Consider the following 22,142-nt stretch of genomic DNA (forward strand, 5'->3'; position numbering starts at 1 on the left):
CCCCTGAGGCCACAGAAAGGCTGAGCAAGAAAGCAGGGAAAACGGGGTCAGCTCTCCCAGGTTTGGGGGAAGGAGCCATAAAGAATCAGCCAGGTGGGATTTGCTCAAGAAGGTGGGCACACAGTACAGGAGGGGCTTTCTCTTAGCACCTGAGTGTTGAGCCCCGATATTTAGCAGGGAAAAGGACAAGGCCTTTGATCTCAGGTTGCAGCCCGGACAGAACCTGGCTCTCAGACAGAAGCTAGGAGGAGAACGGCCAAGAAGCTCTTGGAAGGCCTCACAACAGGTCTCTCCTCCTGGCCTCTCTTGGTGCAGTACTTCTATCTCTGCTCACATCTGCTAAAGTCTCTTAAAAGTCACCCTGGGTCAGACACATGCGCTTGGACCTAGCCAAGCTCTATTTTAATCCACTACCAGCAAGTCAGGCCCAGCTTCCTGCTCAGAGGAAGCTCTAGAAGGTGGGCTGAAACAGTCAGAGCTGGGGAGGCTGTTGGACACCCTGCCCAGCCCAAGCCCTAGGGATCTGGAGTTATGGACACAGACAATAGGGTGGTGAAGGCCCAGGGCAGGGGGTGGGGGCAGGCCAGAAAGGGGGGGGGGGGGCATATGTAATACTTTCAACAATAAAGATTAAATAAATAAATAAATAAATAAATAAATAAATAAATAAATAAAACGTGCTGCTTTGATTCTTCAGGATAGAGCCAGATTGGAGTCTTCTTTCCCCTGTTCTTAGCCAGCCAGCAGGGTCACTTGCATGGACCCGTTGCTGGGAATCTTATTCCTTTTCCTTGCTGATATGGAGGCTGTGCCCATGATGTTGGGCCAGAGAAAACACCAAGCTATCCCCTTAGAGTCAAGACATCTCCAGGGCTTAAGGACAGGTGGTGACAACCACTGTGCAGACAGCCTCCAGTAAGACATCTGAAGGGGGCAGAGCTCCTGATTCCACCTCTCACTTGTGGTGACAACTTCTGCTCCCTCTGGAAGCTGTTGGGTTGGGGCTGAAACTGGAGATGGGCAATGACAGTGAGAGAAGGGATTGACTTGGAAGGCTCTTGTTTAAAAAAACATGCCCTGGGAGATGGAGTTGGCCTGCAGGGTGATCAGTGCCATGAAAAAGGAACGCAGAATAGAGAGTGACAGGGGCTGATATTTTAGACAAGCTGGTCAGGAAGGAGCTCTTTAATAAGGAGGCATTCGAGTAAAAACCTGAAGGAAGTTCAGGAGCAAGTCACATGGACAGCTGGGGAAGAACATTCCAGAAAGAGAGAATAGGAGGTGCAAAGACCCTGGGGCACGAGCATGGCTGGAGGACACGGGAAGAACAGCAAGGAGGAAGCTGTGGCCAGGGCAGGGTGGGGGACTTGGGAGAAGTGACCAGGAGATCCAAGAGGTGGCCAGGACCAGGTCACATAGGGCCTGTAGGCCCTTGTAAGGACGTGGGCTTTTTCTCAGAGTGAAATGGGAGCCATTGAGGGTTTAGGGCAGAGTACGGGCGTGATCTGGCTTATATTCTTAAAGAACCAGAGTGGTTGCTGTGGGTGGTGAAAGGGGCTGGATTCCGGATGTATTTTAGTTAGAGCAATAGGACTTACTGAAGGGTTGGAGGTGGGGGTGGGAGAAAGAGGAGTCAGGGGTGAGGTTTCAGATGTCCGGTCTTCTTGTCCAAGTGTGGGAGCATCTTCTCCTTGAGCTCTGAAGGAGGCCTTCAGCACACAGGCTCATGAAGGGCTCTGGAGCCCAACAGATAGAGACCAGACCCTAGCCACAACCACTGTCCCCCTAGGGCAGTGATGGCGAACCTTTTGAGCTCAGTGTGTTAGCATTTTGAAAAACCCTAACTTAACTCTGGTGCCGTGTCACATATAGAAATTTTTTGATATTTGCAACCATAGTAAAACAAAGATGTATATTTTTGATATTTATTTTATATATTTAAATGCCATTTAACAAAGAAAAATCAACCAAAAAAATGAGTTCGCGTGTCACCTCTGACATGCGTGTCATAGGTTCGCCATCACTGCCCTAGGGCTAGGCAGAGCATGGCTGCTTTCATCTTCAGAGATACCCATGGCCCTCCTCATAAACCTGCCCCAGAGCCTTACCCGAGACCATCTCACCACCATAGCCCTGCTTGACCAGGGAGAAGACCAGCTTCTGCTGGTGGGCACAGTCGATGCATGCTTGCACGGCCTGCTGCAGGACCGCCGACGGCCTCTCAGGCCCGAAGTGCTCGGGGAGCTGCTGCACCTTCCTCCTCTCCAGGTAGGGCCCGGCGTTGGCCTGCTTGTTGATGTAGAGGCAGACTGTGGAAACAGACCCACAAGCCCTCAGCAAGTGCACATCAGCCAGGGAGCTGCTCCCCATCTGCCCCTTGGCCCTGGCCTTGGAAAGCTGAAAAGGGGCAAAAGTGGGAGTGATTCTTCCTACTTAGTAAGTAAAAGAGACGAAGAAGCCAATTGCCCCAACTGCCAGGGCTTGTTCCCAAGAGGGCCTCCTGGTTGGGGACAGATGGACAGGTGGGTCCCCTGTGATGTACTCAGATCTGACAGATACGGAGGCCCATGTGGACAGTGTGTATAAATGCATTTTCGTGCTGGGCATGTACCCAGACAGAATCTTCCCTTCTTCTCCAAGGGAGCTGTCAAGCTACACATACTGTCTGCCACTTTTGATGAGTAAAAACATCAATATAATGTTGATTGCTCCAAAAACTATGTACTCAACTGCTGAAAAGAGTGCTATTTACAATTTCAGGGAAAATAATCACTCAGCCACTATTTAGGTGAGCACAATCAATGGTTTTCCACAGATCTAAAGTAAAAATAGTTTGAGCACATGCCCCAAAATGTATCTATTTATTTATAGGGCATATACAGTCTTGTCTGTATTAACGTATTGTTTACATTTTAAAACATAACCAAGAAAAATAAAATTTTTAAAGGATGAGATAAAAATATATATTAATAATAGGTATCATATTTTCTTCTGTACATCGACTCTCCTCTTCTGACTCCTCCCCCTGCCCTGCCCCTCCCCCAGCCCTACCCCAGAGCATGAGCACCTCGCCTTGGGGGACACTAACGCAAAGGAGAGTGGAAGAGGGACTTTAAGAGGACACCAACAGGGTTACTGAACAGTAATAACAATTGTGAAGAAAATTAGTTTTCATTGCCCGCTTATTATCTTCCAGGCACTTTATATATTTTATCTTGTTTCATTTTAAGACAAGCTGGGAATTAGGTGTCATTCCTCCTTTACTACTGAACAAACTGAGGCTTCACGTGGTTAGAGAGATTAGTGTTTGTAATTAGTGGAGCAACAGGGATTTGGACCCAAGCCTTTCTGAGGTCAAAGCCTATGCCCTTTTCAATCTATCAGGCTGCCTTCTCTTCTACTCATCCCAGGCGATTAAGTAAATATAATTAATAAGAACCTTCATGCCAGACACCATGCTAGGCCTTACAGAGAAAATGGTGACCCAAACCGATGAGGTCCCTGGCTTCACAGGGCTCAGTGGGGAGGCAGGCCTTCTCAGAGAGTCACAGGGACTGATGTGGGGCTGGGACAGTGAGAGTCACAGGGACTGATGTGGGGCTGGGACAGTGAGAGTCACAGGGACTGATGTGGGACTGGGACTGTGAGAGTCACAGGGACTGATGTGGGGGTGGGACAGTGAGAGTCACAGGGACTGATGTGGGGCTGGGACAGTGAGAGTCACAGGGACTGATGTGGGGCTGGGACTGTGAGAGTCACAGGGACTGATGTGGGACTGGGACTGTGAGAGTCACAGGGACTGATGTGGGACTGGGACAGTGAGAGTCACAGGGACTGATGTGGGGCTGGGACTGTGAGAAACTCTGGTGCTAGGAGAGCCCTGAGAGAAGCCTTCAGCACACGGGCTCATAAAGGGCCCTGGAGGCCTACAGATGGAGCATAGACCCTGGCCACCACCACTGTCCCAGCCTGAGACTCCCTGAGGACCCTGGCAAGAAGCCCATGAAGGAGGCAGGTGTGCCTGAGCTGAGAGACAAGGGAGACATAAGACGACCAGAGGGAAGATCATTCCAGTTGGAGAGAAGAAACTGTGCTGAGATCCTGCGGTGGGCCCCAGGGACTGGAGAGCCGTGGGCTGGGTCACAGAGGGAGGGAACTTACAGGGCCTTGTTGGCCATAAATGGGAGGAGAACGAAGGAATTTAGGTGGAAAGGGAGAGGGCAGTGCAGTGGGGTTGTGATGAGGAGGGACTGTGTGTGTGTGTGTGTGTGTGTGTGTGTGTGTGTGTGCTTGACAAAATCTGATTGCTGCTATTCTTACATTGGAACTGCTGGTTGCTGAATGTCCCATGAGAGACACTGGGCTGAGTGCTACCCTGACTGAATTGGAGGGAGCCAGGTGGAATTAAAGATTAGGATCCTTGGGAGATCTGGAGGTGCAAATAGGGGTGGAAACTCTTCAAGGTGCGCAGGCTCACTATTGGTGCAGAGTAAACCTGGCTCTGGAAAGAAAAATCTAGGCCACCAACTACTCTTTCCAGTCCCACCCCAAGGCAACCAGCTGAACCCAAGATACACTGAAAACCAAGTTTCAAATAATCCAAACTATGAGACATTTAAACTCATGTTCTCAGAGATTCTGGTCATGCTATCTGCTGTCTAGCTAAGAGACTAAATCCTTTATTTGAGCTATGTCCGTGACAGCTCTCTAATTCATAAAGTAACTGTTAAATGACAGACAGGCCATCACAGCCTTGGAGTTCGTTCTCCTGACCTACCTGTGAGCGCCTGAGGGACTCCCAGGCTGGGGATGGTGGCTGCGTCCTGAGGGATGGAGCTGAGGTCGGGCTCTGGCGTACTCCGCGGAGGTGAGAGGGCCAACGGAGTCAGGAGAACCGGAGACTTGAGCTGCAAGAGAGAGCCCATTTGGTCAATGGAAATCTGGAATGCTCTCTACACCCTACCAGAATATTTCCTGGGTGGCAGTTACACAACTTGGGTAATCAAGAAAACTTCAGACTGTGAATTTAGTTTAAAAATCACTCAATCTGACAGTGCTCCTCTCCCCTCTGTACCCGCCCACCACCCCCCAACACCACCTGGAAAAGTAAATATAAATCATCTCTGGAGAAAGGTCTCACCCCCCCCCCCCCGCCAAAAAAAAATCAATGAATAGCACAATCCAAAATATCCAAACACACAAGGAAGCAAGAAACCAAAATAAGCAATAAAAACACGTAGCAAAAAACTGACAAATAGATTAAAATTTTCAATGATCAGACTTATATAATAAAAACAACTGTGATATGATGTATAAAGATATAAAGGACAAACTTGAAAATATCTCTGGAGAACAGAAAACTGTAAAAAAAATAGCATTGCAAATTTGAAAAAGAACCAAATTTAACTTCTATAAATGAAAAATACAATAACTAAAATTAAAAGCTAAATGGACAGATTTAATGCATATGAAACATAGCTGAGAAGAGAATTGGTCAGCTGGAAGATATGTCAGAGAAATTATCCAAAAAGCAGCATAAAGACAAATACATAAAAACTATGGCGGAGAGGTGAAAAGACATGGCAAATATAAAAAGTTGTAACAAATGGAATATCTTCAATGTGCTGCAAGAAATAACCGACAACCTAGAATTCTACACCCAGAAAAAATATTTTTTTTCCAAAAATGAAAATAAAATAGAGATACTACCAGACAACAAAGCTAGAGAATTCATCCCCAGAGGACCTATATTAAAGGGACTTCTAAAAGATGCACTTCGAGCAAATGGAAAAGTGATCTGAGGTAGAAGGTCTGATAAGCAAAAAAGGAATTTTAAAAATTTAAATGGCAAATACACAAGTGAATCTAAATGAAAATGACTATATAAGAATAATTATGTCTTGAGGGATTATAAAAGCAAAAGAGAATTAAAATGTGTGACAACAACAGTACATAAGTGGGAAGATAAGTGGGGTGAAAATGTCCTAAGGTCTTTGTATTATCTAGGAAGAAGTAAGAGAAAGGTTAACTTTATAAAACCGTAGTAAGTAAGCATGCTGCACTTTCTAAAGCAACCAATAATGCAATAGAAAACAGAGTGCTTAACTTTCAATGAGTAGGGAAAAATTAAACTTAAAAAAATATGAAAGAAGACAGAAAAGACAGGTAAAAGAAACATAGAATGAGTGGGACAAACACAAAATAAGATATAGAGTTAAACCCAAACTTACCAGTAATTTCTTTAAACATAAATGGACTAAACGCCTAGTTAAAAGACAAAGACTGTTTATTATGCTGGATGCTGTGGGTTGAAATGTGTCCCACGAAAGATGTTGAGGTCCTAACACCAGTACCTGTGAGTGTGATCTTATTTGGAAAGGGAGTGGCTACAATATGATCAAGTTAAGCTGAGGTCATTAAAGTGGGCCCTAACCAATATGACTTATTCTTATTAAAAGGGAAATGTAGACTCTGAGACAGACACATACGGAGGAGAGACGATGGGAAGACACGGAGAACACCATCTGTGGAGCCAAGGAACACCTGAGGCCACCAGAAGCTCAGAGAAAGGCTGGGGACGATTCTCCCTCATAGGCTTCAGAAAGAACCAACCCAGCCAATGCCTGGGTCTCAGATTTCTAGCCTCCAGAACTGTGAAACAATAAATTTCTATGATCCGAGCCAACAGAGCAACCCAATTTGTTCTTTTATTGTTACAGCAGCCCTAGCAAACTAATATTCCAGATTTTTTTAAAATCATGTTCTCCCTCCCTTCTTTCCCCTCCCCATGCTTATTTGATAAAGACAGCGTTGTCCATGTCCCTGCCTATAGTTTTCCTTGGGGATTCCTCCTTTAGGCTTACTCTTTCTTCATACCCCCTATCCCCTGGGCAGGGTTCTGAGGAAGTGCTGTAGGGAGCAGAGTTTGGGGAAATTGAATACCTCACAGTGTCTAACCTCAGATTTTGGTCTAAAAACCTACCTGTTGAAAATGCAAATCAGCTCCAATAACAAGAAGTTTGTAGCCAAGAACTTAATTCCATTCCTAGGAGTCAGCTTGCTTTGGGGCCGACTCATACCTTTTCCTCCCTGCATTTGGGGGAGAGGTTAAACACCAAAGGAAGGAGGAGCCAGTATCCTTTGGCCTTGAGACCTGCTTGGGCAACATGTCAGTCAAATCTAAGATCCTAGTTGAGAAGCATTTGCACTAAAACTTCCCTAGGAAAACATATTATCCCAATACAATGTACTGCTTGCATCGCAGTGAAGACAGAAGGGGGTGCTTGGGTGTGGGAAGGGAACGGCCCGGTGTCCTTATGCCTTTCAGAGGTGCACATGGGGTGAGTAGAGGGTGTGAAAGCTGGAGCTTTTCCCCACCAACACTGCATTGGGTTCAGATTCTCCTCTGGGCCCTAATGGCACTGAAACTGCTGAGGTACAGCAGGGGTGAAGGGGGAGGGAGAGAGGATGGGGTGCTGCTGCTCTACCTGAGGTGGGCTGGGAGGAATGGTTGCATTTCCTCCTGACAGAGGGAAGCCAAATGAGGAGACAATGAAGTCAGTACTCAGTGGGTATGCAGAGAAAGATGGAAGAAAAAGGGAAAAAAAGACTCCATCACTGGATAAAGTGGAATTCAAAACACCAGATCTGTCTGAGAATTATTTGGTGGTATCCTGTCCACTCTGTCCTGTGACCCCAACAATCTTCAGTAGAGACAACATATTTCAAGGAATTGCTTGGTGTGACTGGGTTTCTTACAGAAACTGGTGAGGGGCCAAGTTCTGTGTATCAGCAGGCATGGGTCAAAGCAGCCAGCCCTGCAGATGAAGAGGGGACAGGGGACATCCAGCTACAGGCATCGTGCACAGCAGAACTCCGAGCAGGGGGAGCTGGAGCCAGCTTATATGGGTCCACAGAGATGATTGTTAGGTTTTCAGTCATCTTGCAAGTTGAATGTTAAATACAGCCATTATTTAAAATGACTGAATATATGTACTTAGAGTATTAATTAAAGTCTATTAAAGACAAAGATAATAGATACTCAAAACTCATCATTTTCCAATTATTCTACATTTGCATCTGCATGGAAATACAGATGCAAGGGTGGGTGGCTGCACATCTTTTCCCAAAACCATGTTCAGAGACGTCACACTGGTGACTTGAAATTGGCCATATTGGGAATATTTAGACCTTGGAAATTGGTAAATGCTACAAATTAGGACTGGAATTATTATCTTACTGATACATAGATTTAAGAAAATGTTAAAAATCCAGGTTAAACTTAAAAGTGTATCTTGACTGTAGCTGTTACACTGTAAATAGGACAAGATATTGAAATATTTTGTGAGTTCAAAACTATATTATCCAATTCAGCAAAGAACTCACATCCTTGACAGATGAAAGAAGTTCCAACATACAACTTCACTGATCACATTTGTCTTACTCCTTAACATCTGTGAAAATATCAGCTAACATTCACCCGGGAGCTACACTCAGAATGCTAGAAACATCTGCCAGCATACCACTGCCCCTGACCTATGGCTGAGCCCAATACTGACCCCCGCTCCAGCCCTGGGGTGGGGACTGGGGGGGCTACAGAAGTCCAAGGAGAGAGTCCCTGCCGTTGGTGCTGCACACTGTCCACCCAGAGGGAATGGCCCCTGCCTTGTGCCTGTGTAATCATTTTCCACCATGAACCACAGGTGGCACTCCATACCAACTATCAGCAAGAGGGGGGCCTTAAAAATAGGCACCGGAAGTTATTAAATATCAATTCTTCCCTGGCCTACTATTAAGCTGCATTTAGTGCTCATATATATGATTTTAAAGCACATAAGATCTGTATAATCAAAGAAGCATTGAAGCCAATTCAACATTTCTAATGAAAACACATTTTAGAAAGATGCTTCAAAGAAGTATTGAAACAAACAAAACCCTGTCTTCTTAAATTTGAACATTCTCCTAATTGAGATTTTTGTGAATTTGACTTCTTATTACTCAGTGCCAAGAGTATATACTTTGGGGTGGAAGGGGAGATGACAGTAAGAAAAGGGAAACAAAACAAAATGTTGAGTTTACCCATAGTCATTAAAAAATTACTTTCTTTAAAAGTAAAATTTCCAGTAAACAGAAGACTGTCCTTTAAGTACTTAGTTAGCCAAGGCTGCTGATTATTCGCAAATATCCATGCTCCATATTCCTTTAATAATGGAACCCCTGAAGTTTAGCTCATCACCTGGTCACCAGCACTACACTTTCACATCTTCCTTGGAGCTAAGTAAGGCTAAGTAAATAAGTCTGGCCAGCTAGATGCAAGTATAGGGTTGTGTGCAACTTTGAGGGCTGGGCCCTTAAAGGGGAAAGACATGCTTCTACTAGCTCTGTCCTGAATGAGTGGGATAGTAGGAACTGAAGGAGCCATTTAAGAGCATGAAGCAGGGACTTTTGTTAAGATGGCAGAGCAACAATATAGAAGGAGCCTGGGTCCCCAATACCATCAAGCCATTGTAACAGTACCAGATGGCCTTCCCAGACTTTAACATGAGAAAGAAATTATTAGCTTCTATTGTCTTTAAGCCACCATTACAGCAGCTGACTTTGTATCCTGAATAATATAACTGCCAACACTTAAGAACATTTTAACCTTTTTTTTTAATATTTCAGGAATGAAATTCTTTCTAGAACATGTTACACTTTTCTAACTCATTAAACAGAGCAGACAGAACATAATTTACTTATTTTTAATCAGAAAGCATAATTACTACAAAGAGATAGTGAAAAGGTAGAGGGCTGCTAGCCTGATAGTAAGTGGCCTCAGGCTCTGGGGGTTGGTTGATTCATGCCTAATTCCTGCAGTTTTTCTAACTCCCCTTACTATCAAACCATCAAGGATCAAATAAGAAAATACACATAAAGTGCTTTGGCTAGAACCACAAACATAGAAGTGCTCAACAAATGTTACATATCATTGCTATTAGTATTCATTATTATTATTATGTATTGGAGACAAATGGCTATTTTAAAAGTCCAGTACTTTTTTTCTGCTTAAATCAGAATTCCAATCATAAAGACACAGAAATGGAAAATCCCGCTATGTGGAGACACGGAGTCATCTGCGTCTACAGAATGGGAGCCAGGGCTTCTCCTTGGTGCAGACCCTCTCTCTTTATCTCCTAAAAAAGACTTCGATGGTTTTTTTAGTCATGGAGTCTACCTGTTGACCTTGGGGAGTCTCTGAACAAAGGACCTAAATCAATAGCAGATGCTGCCAATGAGATGTAAAATAACTTTTTGCATGGTGGTCAGGTTACAGCTCTTCAGAGAAAATTAATGGTAAGAGGTGTTTGCTTCCTTTGACTTGGATGAGAAGGGGACAGTAAAGCCATAATGATCCTCTCACAGCAGCGAGCTTGTCCCAGCAACATGGCTGTCAGCCAGGGCGAAGAGAGAGGTGGCCAGATGGGCCCTGGGAGGAGCCACGACCTATGAACTCTGGAGCACTGACAGCCAGTTGAACTTTCCCTTTCCTGCCCATAATTCACTCATGTTCTTCTCAAGACTCAGAGAAGGGGTTAAATGTCACCACCTGTATGATTGGTCTTAAAGGAGAAGCTTGCTTCCTACTTGGGCCAGAGAGAGTTTCCACATGTGCAGGAGCACATGACTGACAGAGCAGCTTGGGGTAGCACCAGGCACGAAGTGACAGACAGCAAGCAGCACAGACCTGTGATACAGTCAGCACCGCCAGCTGTTCTCAGAACCTCCCGGGGGCGAGTCTGCCGAGTCTGCCCTGCCGAAGGCTCAAACACTTCTTATTATGATAATATTGGTAGTATAAATATGCCATAATGTTATTACTGGTATGACAAAATTATGTTATTTATTATTTTATAATGGTAATATTATTGCATACTTTATTGTTCTATATTATTAACACATTATCATAGAATTATGATGATAATTATTATTATCCCCTCGGTGTCCAGCTGTGTGTGTAGTCTTCTCCCCCCAAACATCATCCCCTTCAAATCTAAGGCTATTAATAAACTGCTGTAATCGAGCTTGTAAGAAATGTGTCTACAGTAAAGTAAACAAACTCAGGGAGGGCTCGAAAGCATTTTCTTAGTAATAAAATACGAGAACTTTAAGAGTAGACCAAGTAATATCTCATTTTGCTTGCTCAGCAGTTTTTTAACAACTTCTGGCTCCCCAACTGTTGTCCCAGATTGTTAAAATTGCCAAATTAGTGGTTATTTGGTAAATGTAATGAAACCGTATAGTTTCCTTGCCAGCTTCTCCACAATTAAAACCTTTTTGTTAATAGTAAAGGGGGCTTCAGGGTCTAAGAAACTGTCAACATAAAACTGGAGAGACTTAATAGTTTGCCAACTTTATTTCGCCAAATAGAACCTTTTTAAAATTAGCAAATCCTGACAACATACAACACTTAATAAAATAAAATAAACTTTAACACCAAAATGGTAGGAAGCAGATATGTCAGAGTAAAGGATAATCCTTTAAGTGGAATCATTTTGGCTTTATGAGCCTTTCAGATGGTTCTTATTTTTCCCAGGTCATGAGTGGGTCGGAACTTCATGCAGACGGGCACCTGGTTTGGAGCCATTCTTCTCTGACGCTTGGGGAGCTGTCTGGGAGCTGCTGGCCTGAAATAATTCCCACCCGTTTCCCCAAGTGTATGGGAGGTGGACTCAAGGAAGAGCTGTGGCCCGTTGTCCCCAAAGCAAAACCCTGTGAGGCATGGGTGTGAGACCTGCCTACTTAGTGCAGGGCCCACAGTGCCTACTTAGCATCCCCAAAGCTTTCTTCCTGCCCTGAGGTGTCTCTGAGTGTTAGGAGCACTGAAAACTGCCCTTTTTAAGGAGACAGGAAAATTGCAAAGTCGGGTTCATTCCATGGAGTGAATTTCCATTTTTCCTGGCTCCAGAAATGCTGTGTCTGTCAGTAATTTTCATTCTTGGGTCACAGCTCCCAGGGGAGTAGGAGAAAGGCCAAACAGAAGAGAAAAGTTTTCAGTGTGTTTCTTCTTCGGCTCCTGGATTTGCTCCCTGGCTCTATAAACAGAAAGGCTGCCCGGTCCAGCCTTCCAGATGCAATTCCCAGTTGTGGGCCACTGTGCAGGTAGCTGAGCAGGAGACCTGCCCCGGGCCAGCTTCAGAGACACAGTTCTGAAGGTGTGGTGACCATGAGGAAAAGGGGGCTCCCTTCATTAGAAAAATAACCAGTGACAGACCTGGCTGGTTTGGCTCAGTGGATAGAGCATCGGCCTGTGGACTGAAGGGTCCCGGGTTCAATTCTGGTCAAGGGTACATGCCCAGGTTGTGGGCTTGATCCCCAGTTGGAGGCGTGCAGGAGGCAGCCAATCAATGATTCTCTCTCATCATTGATGCTTCTATCTCTCTCTCCCTCTCCCTTCCTCTCTGAAATTAATAAAAATATATTTTTAAAAATAACCAGTGACAAAAGACTTTACCTAAAAACTTTTATTAAAACCAACAACCCCCAAACAACTTTGAGTCACTTCCCCCCACCTACCGTTTTTCGTTTCCAGCAATTGGAAGAACTGCAGAGAACCAAAAGGATAAAGGCTGAATTCATAACCAGCTCTTCGGAAGCTTCGTCTTTCTGCTGACCTGAAATAATTTCCATACATTTCCCTAAATCTATGGGAGTTAATTGCCAATTTGCATTTTGGTTTGAGCATTCAGATCTCAAGATGGAAACATAAGCTCTTTATTTCAAGACAAGTGAACGAAGGGAAACTTCTGAAGCTCATTTTCTGATGCCCAAAGGCTTATGGGGCACAAGCTCATCTTTCCTCTCCAGTAGCATCTGCAAACATATCTCATCCGCAGGTCTGGGTTGCTTTATGTGACTGCAGTTACAATGGAGAATTTACCCTCCACCCCCAGCCTCTCCAAATCTTAATGTGTAAAAGGGTCACAGGATTTTAACTTTGCCTGAGACACCTCCTTGGAGCCAAATGACGTCAATACCTTTTACAAGCAGGAAACCATGAGTTCACACCCAGCATTTTCAGGATGAGTCCCTGACTGAGGCTCTAGTGGGGAACACTCGTCTGTGTCCTTTGACACTAGCCTGCTCTCATGATTAGTGTAAGTGACTCGGGGCCATCATCTGCTTCTACTAAAATAAATGACGAATGAGTTCTGGGAAGTGGTTTCCAGAGCCGCCCCAAAAGACAGTCAGGGGAAAGCTCGGTGTCCGAAACATTAATTTAGATGTGAGGCTGCATAATGTGTCTTTAGCTCTGACCCTAAAGTGGTCTCGCCTTACAGCTTCCCCCATCTGGTGTAATTTGCTTTGTCCACTTGTGAAAATGCACATGACAGCAACAGCATGCATCGTGTAACCACGGGGCCACGTCCCTTACAGCTCCATTGACAGAAAGGCATTGATCCTGCCTTTACTCAGCTCCCCACCTTTCCTCACATTCCCCTGCCCACGCACCCGTGCCCCAGCCCGATAGCACTTTGGAGAAAGGGGGTGATGGAGCCATACCTTGTACCCAGGTTTCCGCCCTCTTTTCTTTGGGATCTTCACTGCCGGTAAAGAGCCAGCTGACGCAGAATAAAGGTTATGAACTGCCATCTTCACAGGCGTTGAGTGAAGTGGGGGTCGGCCTCGCTTTCTCCCAGGGGTCCTCTGAGACTGCATTTCTGCTGGTGCCAGTCTTGCAGAAGAAGTGACAAATCACTCACAGGCAGAAGAGGCGCTAAGAATCCGTCCAGACACAAAGCAAAACAGAAACAGAAGTGTTTGTTTGGTTTGCAAGGCAAACATGGATCCGGTTTGGTGATTTTGGCCAAACCACCCCTTATTGGAGGGAAGACCAAATACAGGAGAGAGCCAGACACCACGAGGAGCTTTTATGGTGCTGTTGAGCTCCTGGTCTAATTTCAAGGATAGCACATTTCCATGGGTCTCTAGTGAAGTAGGAAAGGTACTGGCTAGGTGGAGAGGACAACAGATTCCCAACGCCAAACACAATTGATAGCATTACCAGCAACAAGACAAGTTTATCTATCCGTGTCTCACTTTCCCCAGTTAGTTCAACTTTGCACTGATATAATAATAGTATTAAATAGACATAATCATTCTCTCATATTCACTCCTATCCCTTTGGTTGGGTTGTGAATTGTTACAACCTTTTTTCCCCATGAATGAAATTTAACAGTGAAAATCAATTGTGTTAAAAGTCAGTTATATCCCTCAATCCAATTGTGGGCAGAGATTTACATACAGAAATATTTATTTTAACCTGATTTGTAATTGCAAAAATAAAATGGACACAACCCAAATAACAAACAATAGGGGAATAGTTGATTTATCTACAGAATGAAACAATCAACTAGTTAAAAGCCTTTAAAAATACCCTTAATAATATGGTGTTGAGTGAAAAAGCATCACATAAATTGCACATAAACATGACCTCAATTACACAAAAATGTATATGGTGAAGAAGTAAAAGGAAACATGCTAAAATGTTACCAATGGCAAAGATGGCGGGACTCTGGGTAACTGTTCACCAAGTGAAAATCCACTCTTCCAAGTGAATAGTACCACATACTATAATATTTTTAGAATTAAAAATACCAACAATAAGCTTCTCAAGTACAGTTGGCCAAATCTTTCAGCAAGAGCTTGTTGCTCATCCCCAACCCAGAGAACACAACCGATATCATGAGCTCAGGGGTCAGAGTTCCTGGAATGTGGCAAATGAGATAAGCGTTTGCCTTTTACTCAGGAATGATGTCGTGTAATAACATTAATTTCTGAGAATCAGTGGTACCTAACAGTGGAAATGAGAGGCTCTTGCTCAAAAGGTGGCAGACGGAGTTGGGAAAGATGATAGAAGCAGCCCCTACGCCCTGTCTGGGCAGTATGCAGGCACCAGACTGAGTTTTTATGCTCTTGAGGTGGTGACGCACTCTCTAATTTTGGTGGAAAACTTAGGAAATCTGAGTATGACGGAAAGATTGATAGACATGACTACATAGAACTCAAATGTCTTCATATAGTAAAAGTAAAATCTTGAAAATAAATGAAAATCTGAGGAGTCTATTTGCTACATTTGGGCCAACAAAAGGTTAATACAAAGAATTTCTTCAAATTACTAAAATGAAAATAAGAACTCTGATTTAAAAATGTGAAAGAGAGAGGATAAACAGAAATAAATGGCCAATTATCACAGGAAAAGATTTTAAACTTTACTGGTAACCTCCCCCAAAAGTGAATTGATATCATTTGTGGCTCTCAGACTGATAAATGTGAATAACCCTGACAATACTCTATTGGTGAGGGGGGAGAGGAATAGACACTATTATTTACAGTTGGCAGGGGTAGAAATTAGCCAACCTTTCTGGAGGACAATTTGAAAATCTCTTTAAAACTCACACATGCACATTTCCTGATCCAGCTATATTATTCCTAAGGATTTGTCTTAAGAAGATAATCTGGGAAGAACACAAAGATATGTGGCCAAGGATATTTTTTGCATATTAATTATAATAGTGAAATACTGGATGCAAGCAAAATATCTTTCCAAACAGCCTTAGTTTAGTAAACTATTTCATATTCATAAAACAGAATACTTTGTAATTTTAAGTATATATGCATGTATGCATACACTCATGCATATATGAACACTGCAAAATAGTATATATAGTAGGATTCTAGTCATGTCTTTTTATGTATATAGATATAGATAAATTTGCATATGTTCAGGCATAGAAAGAAGTCTTCTCTGATATTTCTGGTGATAAAATCGTCTTTGCCTTTTTGTAACAATTTGGGGTATTAAAGCAGTGACCAGGGGATCAAAAGCCAAAACCACTAGAAAACAAGAAAACAAAAAAGGCTGAATAAAAAGTACACATTTCCAATAGAAACTTCCATAGAATGGGAATTATTCCCTCATTGTTAATTTTTTATACTGTTTTTCTACCTATGGTTTAAAAAATGGTACCAAGAAGAAAGCAAAAACAGAGGCAACCACCCTCCTTAATACCACCTTCTTCCAGGTGGGGTCAGGTGGCAGCTGGGTTACTGCCCTTCCCCAAAGATTTCCCATCATCTCCAAAGACCTCAAATGCTCTCCAAAGACATCCTAGCCATGGACCACAACTTGATACAACCGAGTATATAAATCATTTCAGAACTGTCACAGCCCTGGAGGTGGACATGAGACCTCTGAGTTTCTCTGCTTTCAGTTGTGCACTTGGAAGCCATCTTGGAGCAAAGAGCTTTAGCAAACATTAGGAGATTCTGCTCCTAGTACAGCCTAATCATCAGTCTCTGGATCGCCAAGTTTTGCCTCGATGAAGTTGTTAAATGATGACTTGACGTATTAAATCAAGTGATTTGCAGCTGGTTTCCCAGGCAGGTCTCCCTTTTCTTATCAAAACAAGGCTTGGCTAGAAATAGTACAACTGAAACCAAGAGAAACTAAGATCTGGTCTATGAATTTAGGGATGACATTTTACCTGTTCGTCTTGCCAATTTAATGCATGTAAATTAATGGTAGCTCTATCAAGGTCAAAAACAAGGAATGACCAAATCCAAAAGCATACGTCAATGCCATGGAGTCACCTGGGAGTCAATCCTGAGGCATGTATTCATGTATCCACTCATTCATTCACTCATTCATTTATCAATTCATCCAACAAATATCTGTTGACTACACAGTGACTGTAAAATACTGTGCTTAGACACTTGGATTACAGATGAAAATACATAAGGTACATCTCCTAACGTATTCACAAACTATGAAGAAGCAGACAAGTAGAGAGACAATAATAATATGTGAGATAGATAGTGGCACAGAGGTTTCATATCAAATGCTGTGAGAACACCATGGAGGAAAGAAATCAGTTGGGAGCAGTGGGAAGAGGAAAGCACACGAAGGTGACACCAGAGGCAGGATATTCCCAGGCCGAGCAGAGCAAGCTAAATGCACAGAGCTGGCAATGGAACAGGTACGTGCAGGGGCATTTGGTGGTACATGGAGAAGGATGGGCCAGCCAGACAGGACGCAGGATCACTGGCCTTCTGTTGTTTCTAAACGCATTAAGAGGTAGAAGTGACAAGGGTCTCTAGACTCCTAATGGACTCTAAAGCATTTCCTTCTGTGAACTGCATGGAATGGGTTTCTGGCCTTGCTATAATGCTCTTTCTCATTGCCATTTCAAAAGGACAACAAAATCCTATTTTCTCTCATTCATGGGCACCATGTTAAATTCCCCACATGCCAGTGTCTCTATTGTGATTCTTTTGTCAGCAGCCTCATATACAACCTAACACCATGCTCCACAGGATGCTTAATTCTGTGTGGAAGGTGGTTTCCAGTGATAAGAATGCACCTTGGCATTTATCTAAAGTTCAACCATTCTTCAAGGTGGCCCAAGCCCTCCTGCTTCTCCTCACACTCTCACTTCTCTCAACTCCGTCACCACCTATTGCTTGCACCACCAGTTTCAGCAAGCTCTGGTTAAATGATGGTTTATATCACTTTCTCATTGTTTCACCCACATAAATGATTTCTGTACATTCCTGGAGGCCATGGGCCGTATTTCATATGTCACTTTGCTTTTCACAGCACCTGGTGCAATATCGCACCCACAGAGTGCACCTGGCACCTGTGGCAACACCGTTCACCAGGGAGTCTGCCCGTCTCACCTGGGCTGACAGCCCACAGCTGGGCTCAGAGGTATTTTCAATTCTGGGTGTAAATACATCAATATAAACGAACACCTTGATGGCCAATAGAAACCTCATACTATAAGAAGAGGGACAGCAACATGTTCTGTTAAATTGAGGAAATACATTCTCTTAATATACATTTTTCCCAGTTCTGACACTAAAATTGGGCCAACAGAAGCAAAGCCAGCACTCATCTGTACTCCTACCTAGTGCTCACATGTTTCTCTCTGATGATTTAAGAATATCCAGGGTATCGTGGACTGACAGTTGTCAGAGGGGAGGGGGTTGGGGACCGGGTGAGAAGGGTGAAGGGATTAAGCAAAGAAAAAAAAAAGAAAGACTCATGGACGCAGACAGCAGTATGGTGATTGCCAGAGGGAAGGGGGTGGCTAGCAGGAGAAGGTAAAGGGGAGATGACTGGTGATGGAAGGAGACTTGGCTTGGGGTGGTGAACACACAGAGAATGTGCTATGTACTTGAAACCTATATAATTTTATTAACCAATGTCACCCTAATAAATTTAATAAAAAAAAAGAGTGTCAGGGGTAGTGTTAAGAGGACAAAGAAGCAAATTGTAACAATTTATGAATCAACAGCAACAACAACAATGGTAATATAGTGAGTTGAAGTAATTGTGAAAGGCTAAGAGTTCTTTATGAGACTCAGAAGACAGATGGTGACAGAGAGCCGAGCCTCATATATTTAAGGGGGAGGAGGAAACACATAAACCAAGAGCAGAGAATATGTGTAGTGAAGTGGGAGAAACACCATTACCACCTGCAGGGTTTGGAAAAATGTTACAGTGTCTGAAAGCATGAGAGACAGCACACCACAGAGCTATGAATAATTCACCGGCTGGGCTGTTCCCTAAATCTCCCTGTTTGCTGGATCTGCCCTCTCCTCATCCAGCACAGGAAGAAGAGAGAAACCGCATCCCACTCTAGCCCCCCCACCTGGGCCCACAGCCGCAGCTGCTCCTCAGCTGCAGCTGCTCCTCAGCACGTGGTCTTCAGAGAGCAAGAGAAAGCAGGTGCGGGCCCAGGAGGGACTGGCTGCCACCTTCTTTCAGGCACCCTGACCACCACACTGACAGGCCTTCCCTTTCAGGTGACATCCTTTCAGAAGACAGCCCTCGAGAGACTCTGTGGGCTGGCCCTCGCCCTGTCTCCCTCAGCTCCATCCCCCCTCCTGCCCCTGCAATTCTCTGTGTGAAAGGAGCAGCCCCCCACCCCCACCTCCACCCCCGAGCTGTCCTCCAAGGTTTCTTGACAGCTGCTTGCTGGATTTGCCCAAAGGGGGTGCTGGTCTGAGTTTGGAGGGTGGGGTTGGCCTGGGTAAGACAAGGGAAGCTGTCGCCCTCTCTCTTTGCTTTGCTAGCTCCCACTGGAGAGCCTCATGCTGCACACCCTGTTGGGTGACCTGGCCCTACCTTCTGCTACACCCCTCCTTCCTCTGCGCCTCTAGCCTAGAGGTGGCTGCAACCGCAGGGACTATGGCTAATCGTCCAGTCTCCTGTTTGGGCTTTTTCATCATCATACGACCATTTCCCAGAATTAAATTCCTAGTGTCTTACACTTGGAGTGCGGGTGAATTTCCCGCCAAAATATAAGATGACTCTGTCTTTTGGTTTTGTTCCATCCACCAAAAGGGTGGATTACAAACAAATATTTGGTAATACGCAGTTACAATCGGCCCGAGTTTACACGTTTCCCGCACTCCACCGCAAATCTATATGAACCGAGTTAAAGACGGCTCCCGCGGAGTACGCGCAATTCACGCGAGCCGACTTAACTCGTTTCCCGCACTCCAAGTGTTAAATGCTGAAGAGAGTTCCTAGTTAGATCCCGACAGACAGACATGGAAAAGGATGGCGGGTCAGTTAATGACCCGGCAGAATGGGAAGCTTGTAAGAAAGCCTCCTTTGGAAACTTCCTGTCTTTCCTACTTCCTCAAAAGATAGAATCTGCCTACCTGTGTCCACACCTGGGAGCATGCCTACATGCATGGTTGTGAGAAGGGACCTGGAGGAGGCAGGAGAGAGGATGCCGTCTGCCGTGCCTGTGGCCAGCAGAATCATAGCTAAGAAAAACGAGAGCGAATGGTCTTCAAGATCATTGTTTCAGTTTATCTTATAGCATGGATGGCATGCTACCATATGGTAGGTGAGGAAGATACATGCTACAAATGCATAAGCACATATGCATGCATGTATGCTCATATGCATAAAATATCTCTGGCAGTGTTTTTAAATTGTAGGAGTCATCTTTGAGGTAGGCAGCAGCGGCTGGAATTCTAGGAGCTGGAAAGGGAAAGGGACTTTTCTTTGTGTGCTGGTTCCTACCTCTTGTATTTTGTGTGCATTCAAAAACCAAACAATTGAATAAGTCTAATCTACTCTCTCTCACTCTAGAGTGAGTGGCTCTGCCATCTGCATGACTGGTCGGCCAGGGCTGGCTGCGGGGAGGCAGGCTAGCCAGGCGCTCTGGACCCTGAAAGGACTGAGAGGCAACAGCCAGTCCGTGGGTGCTGCACTCCGCTTGTGCCATGGTTGTGTGCATGTGACCTGACCAGACCAGCAACCATCTCAGTGGGCATTCATAGCACATGAGGAATAGTATTAGGTGGTGGAAATGACCCTGGACCTCAGGGCTGGACCCCAGTCCTGGCTCTACTCCTAATCAGCTGACAGACGAGGACAAGTCACTTAATGTCTCTGGGCCTCAGACTCCCATCTATACAGTCTAGATCGCTAAGCTCCCTGTCAAGCACAACTCTCAGGTATATAAAGTGACTAGAAGCCCTTCTTAGATTTAGATAGTTTTTACTTACATAGATAGCAAAAGCAAGAAGAGACCTACTCTTACCCCACAAGACAACACAGAAACCAAAGGGGCCAGGTGAAGCCACGAGTGGTGTGGCACCCTGGTGCTGAGGAGCCACCATGCTGCAGTGAAGCAATTTCGTAGCCCACAGCTGCCCCCTAAGGGAGGGCCAGGCAATGTCTCATTGCTCATCAGTACCAGGAAGAAACGGTCCTACAAAAGCCTCCTGGACAGACATGGGAGGAGGGTAGCAAATGGCCTTGTAGCAGCTCTTGTGCACCCCTGCTCTGGGAGGATCCCAGGGGTTCTGAGAAGACTTGGGTCAGCTTTAGGTCAGCTGTGGGCAAGCCTTGCCTGTGTGGCCTATGGGGAGCCAGGCAACGTGGCCGGGCTGCCCTGGTGGAGCCAGTCCCCTACTCGTCCCTCCTGCCTTTGAGAAGCTCACCACGTAGGAGGGGAGAAGAGATATGGTGTGGCAGGAGGGCAGTTCTGAGGCAACTAGTGTCTTGAGGATGAAGACCAAAGAGCCAGGATACTCGGAGAGAAGAGGTCCCGAGGGACTAAGATTCTTAGGGTCAAGGACCTGAAAGGGAAGTTGGAGCTTGGGGCCTGCCAGCTCCTCTCCACCTCACTCTCACCAGGTCCTTGCCACCTGGCACTCCGTACAGGATCTTAGCACCCTCTCCCTTTACTGCTGACCCCAGAGGACACCCAAGCTGAAGGGGCCCCCTGTATGTAGGCCCTGAGGATTTCCTCCAAAACCTACTCTTCTCTCATTCCAGGAGGTTCTCCTGGGCTTGAACATAATAATGACACTGACCTGCTTCCCATCTGAATGCAGGTAGAAGGAGAGCTCAAGGCAAGTGCATCACACGGGTCTCCCGAGAAGCTTCTAACTTGGTGCCCGCTCAGTTTTCTCTAAGGTGGATTCAGAAAAGGGGCATTACTGGACCTTTGCTCAGCTCTTCAAGAGAGAGCTCTACCTCTCCCCGAAAGGCATCAGCTTCTGCCTGAAGTGGGAGGCCTTTCCCCGGGGCCAGATGAAAAGGAGTCACTTTCAAAGACTGTGTTCCTCCGGAGGTGGCTTTCCCGAGGCTCCTCGTCCACAGCTCTGCCTGGACAGCATGTTTATATTCCATCCTTCCCTGTGGCCACGATGGAACAATTTCTATCACAGCACCTCCAACATGTCATTCTATTTATTGGTATCGTTTTCTATCTCTCCCGATATACGTGAACTCCTTGAAGGAGGTGCTATGTCTTGATCAATGTATCCCACCTACTAGTAATTCAGCATCTGGCACATCTTATCAAATGTTTGCTAAACCAAGGATGTATGAATGAATGGAAGAATGAATGCATGGATGATCAGTAGGCCATCCCCTCCTCCAGGACTCCCCCACTCCCCACACTGAGGCAACAAGACCCAGGCATTTGTTACCATCAGGCTCAGAACTCTATCCCATGATAACCACTTTCCAAAAATAAGGCCTCCCCAACAAGACACAGTGTACCGCCCAGCTGGTGTGCTTCAATGGTTGAGGTCACGGTTCGGTTCCCAGTCAGGGCACATGCCAGGAT

The 22,142-nt window shown here is 45.0% G+C and overlaps 1 protein-coding gene across 1 annotated transcript in view; it reads right to left on the reverse strand.

Moving 5' to 3' along the window:
• SCML4 (Scm polycomb group protein like 4) overlaps nucleotides 1-22,142 on the reverse strand; it is a 78,105-nt gene that overhangs the window by 28,862 nt on the left and 27,101 nt on the right. The window contains exons 2-4 of the mRNA XM_006098019.3: nucleotides 13,540-13,753; nucleotides 4,778-4,907; nucleotides 2,109-2,309 (exon numbers count right to left, since the gene is read on the reverse strand). Of these exons, the coding sequence (XP_006098081.1) occupies nucleotides 2,109-2,309; nucleotides 4,778-4,907; nucleotides 13,540-13,695 (487 nt within the window). The 5' untranslated portion in view covers nucleotides 13,696-13,753. The remainder of the gene's footprint in view (nucleotides 1-2,108; nucleotides 2,310-4,777; nucleotides 4,908-13,539; nucleotides 13,754-22,142) is intronic.

Source organism: Myotis lucifugus, unplaced genomic scaffold (assembly GCF_000147115.1).
Source record: "Myotis lucifugus unplaced genomic scaffold, Myoluc2.0 scaffold_216, whole genome shotgun sequence".
Taxonomy (NCBI): domain Eukaryota; kingdom Metazoa; phylum Chordata; class Mammalia; order Chiroptera; family Vespertilionidae; genus Myotis; species Myotis lucifugus.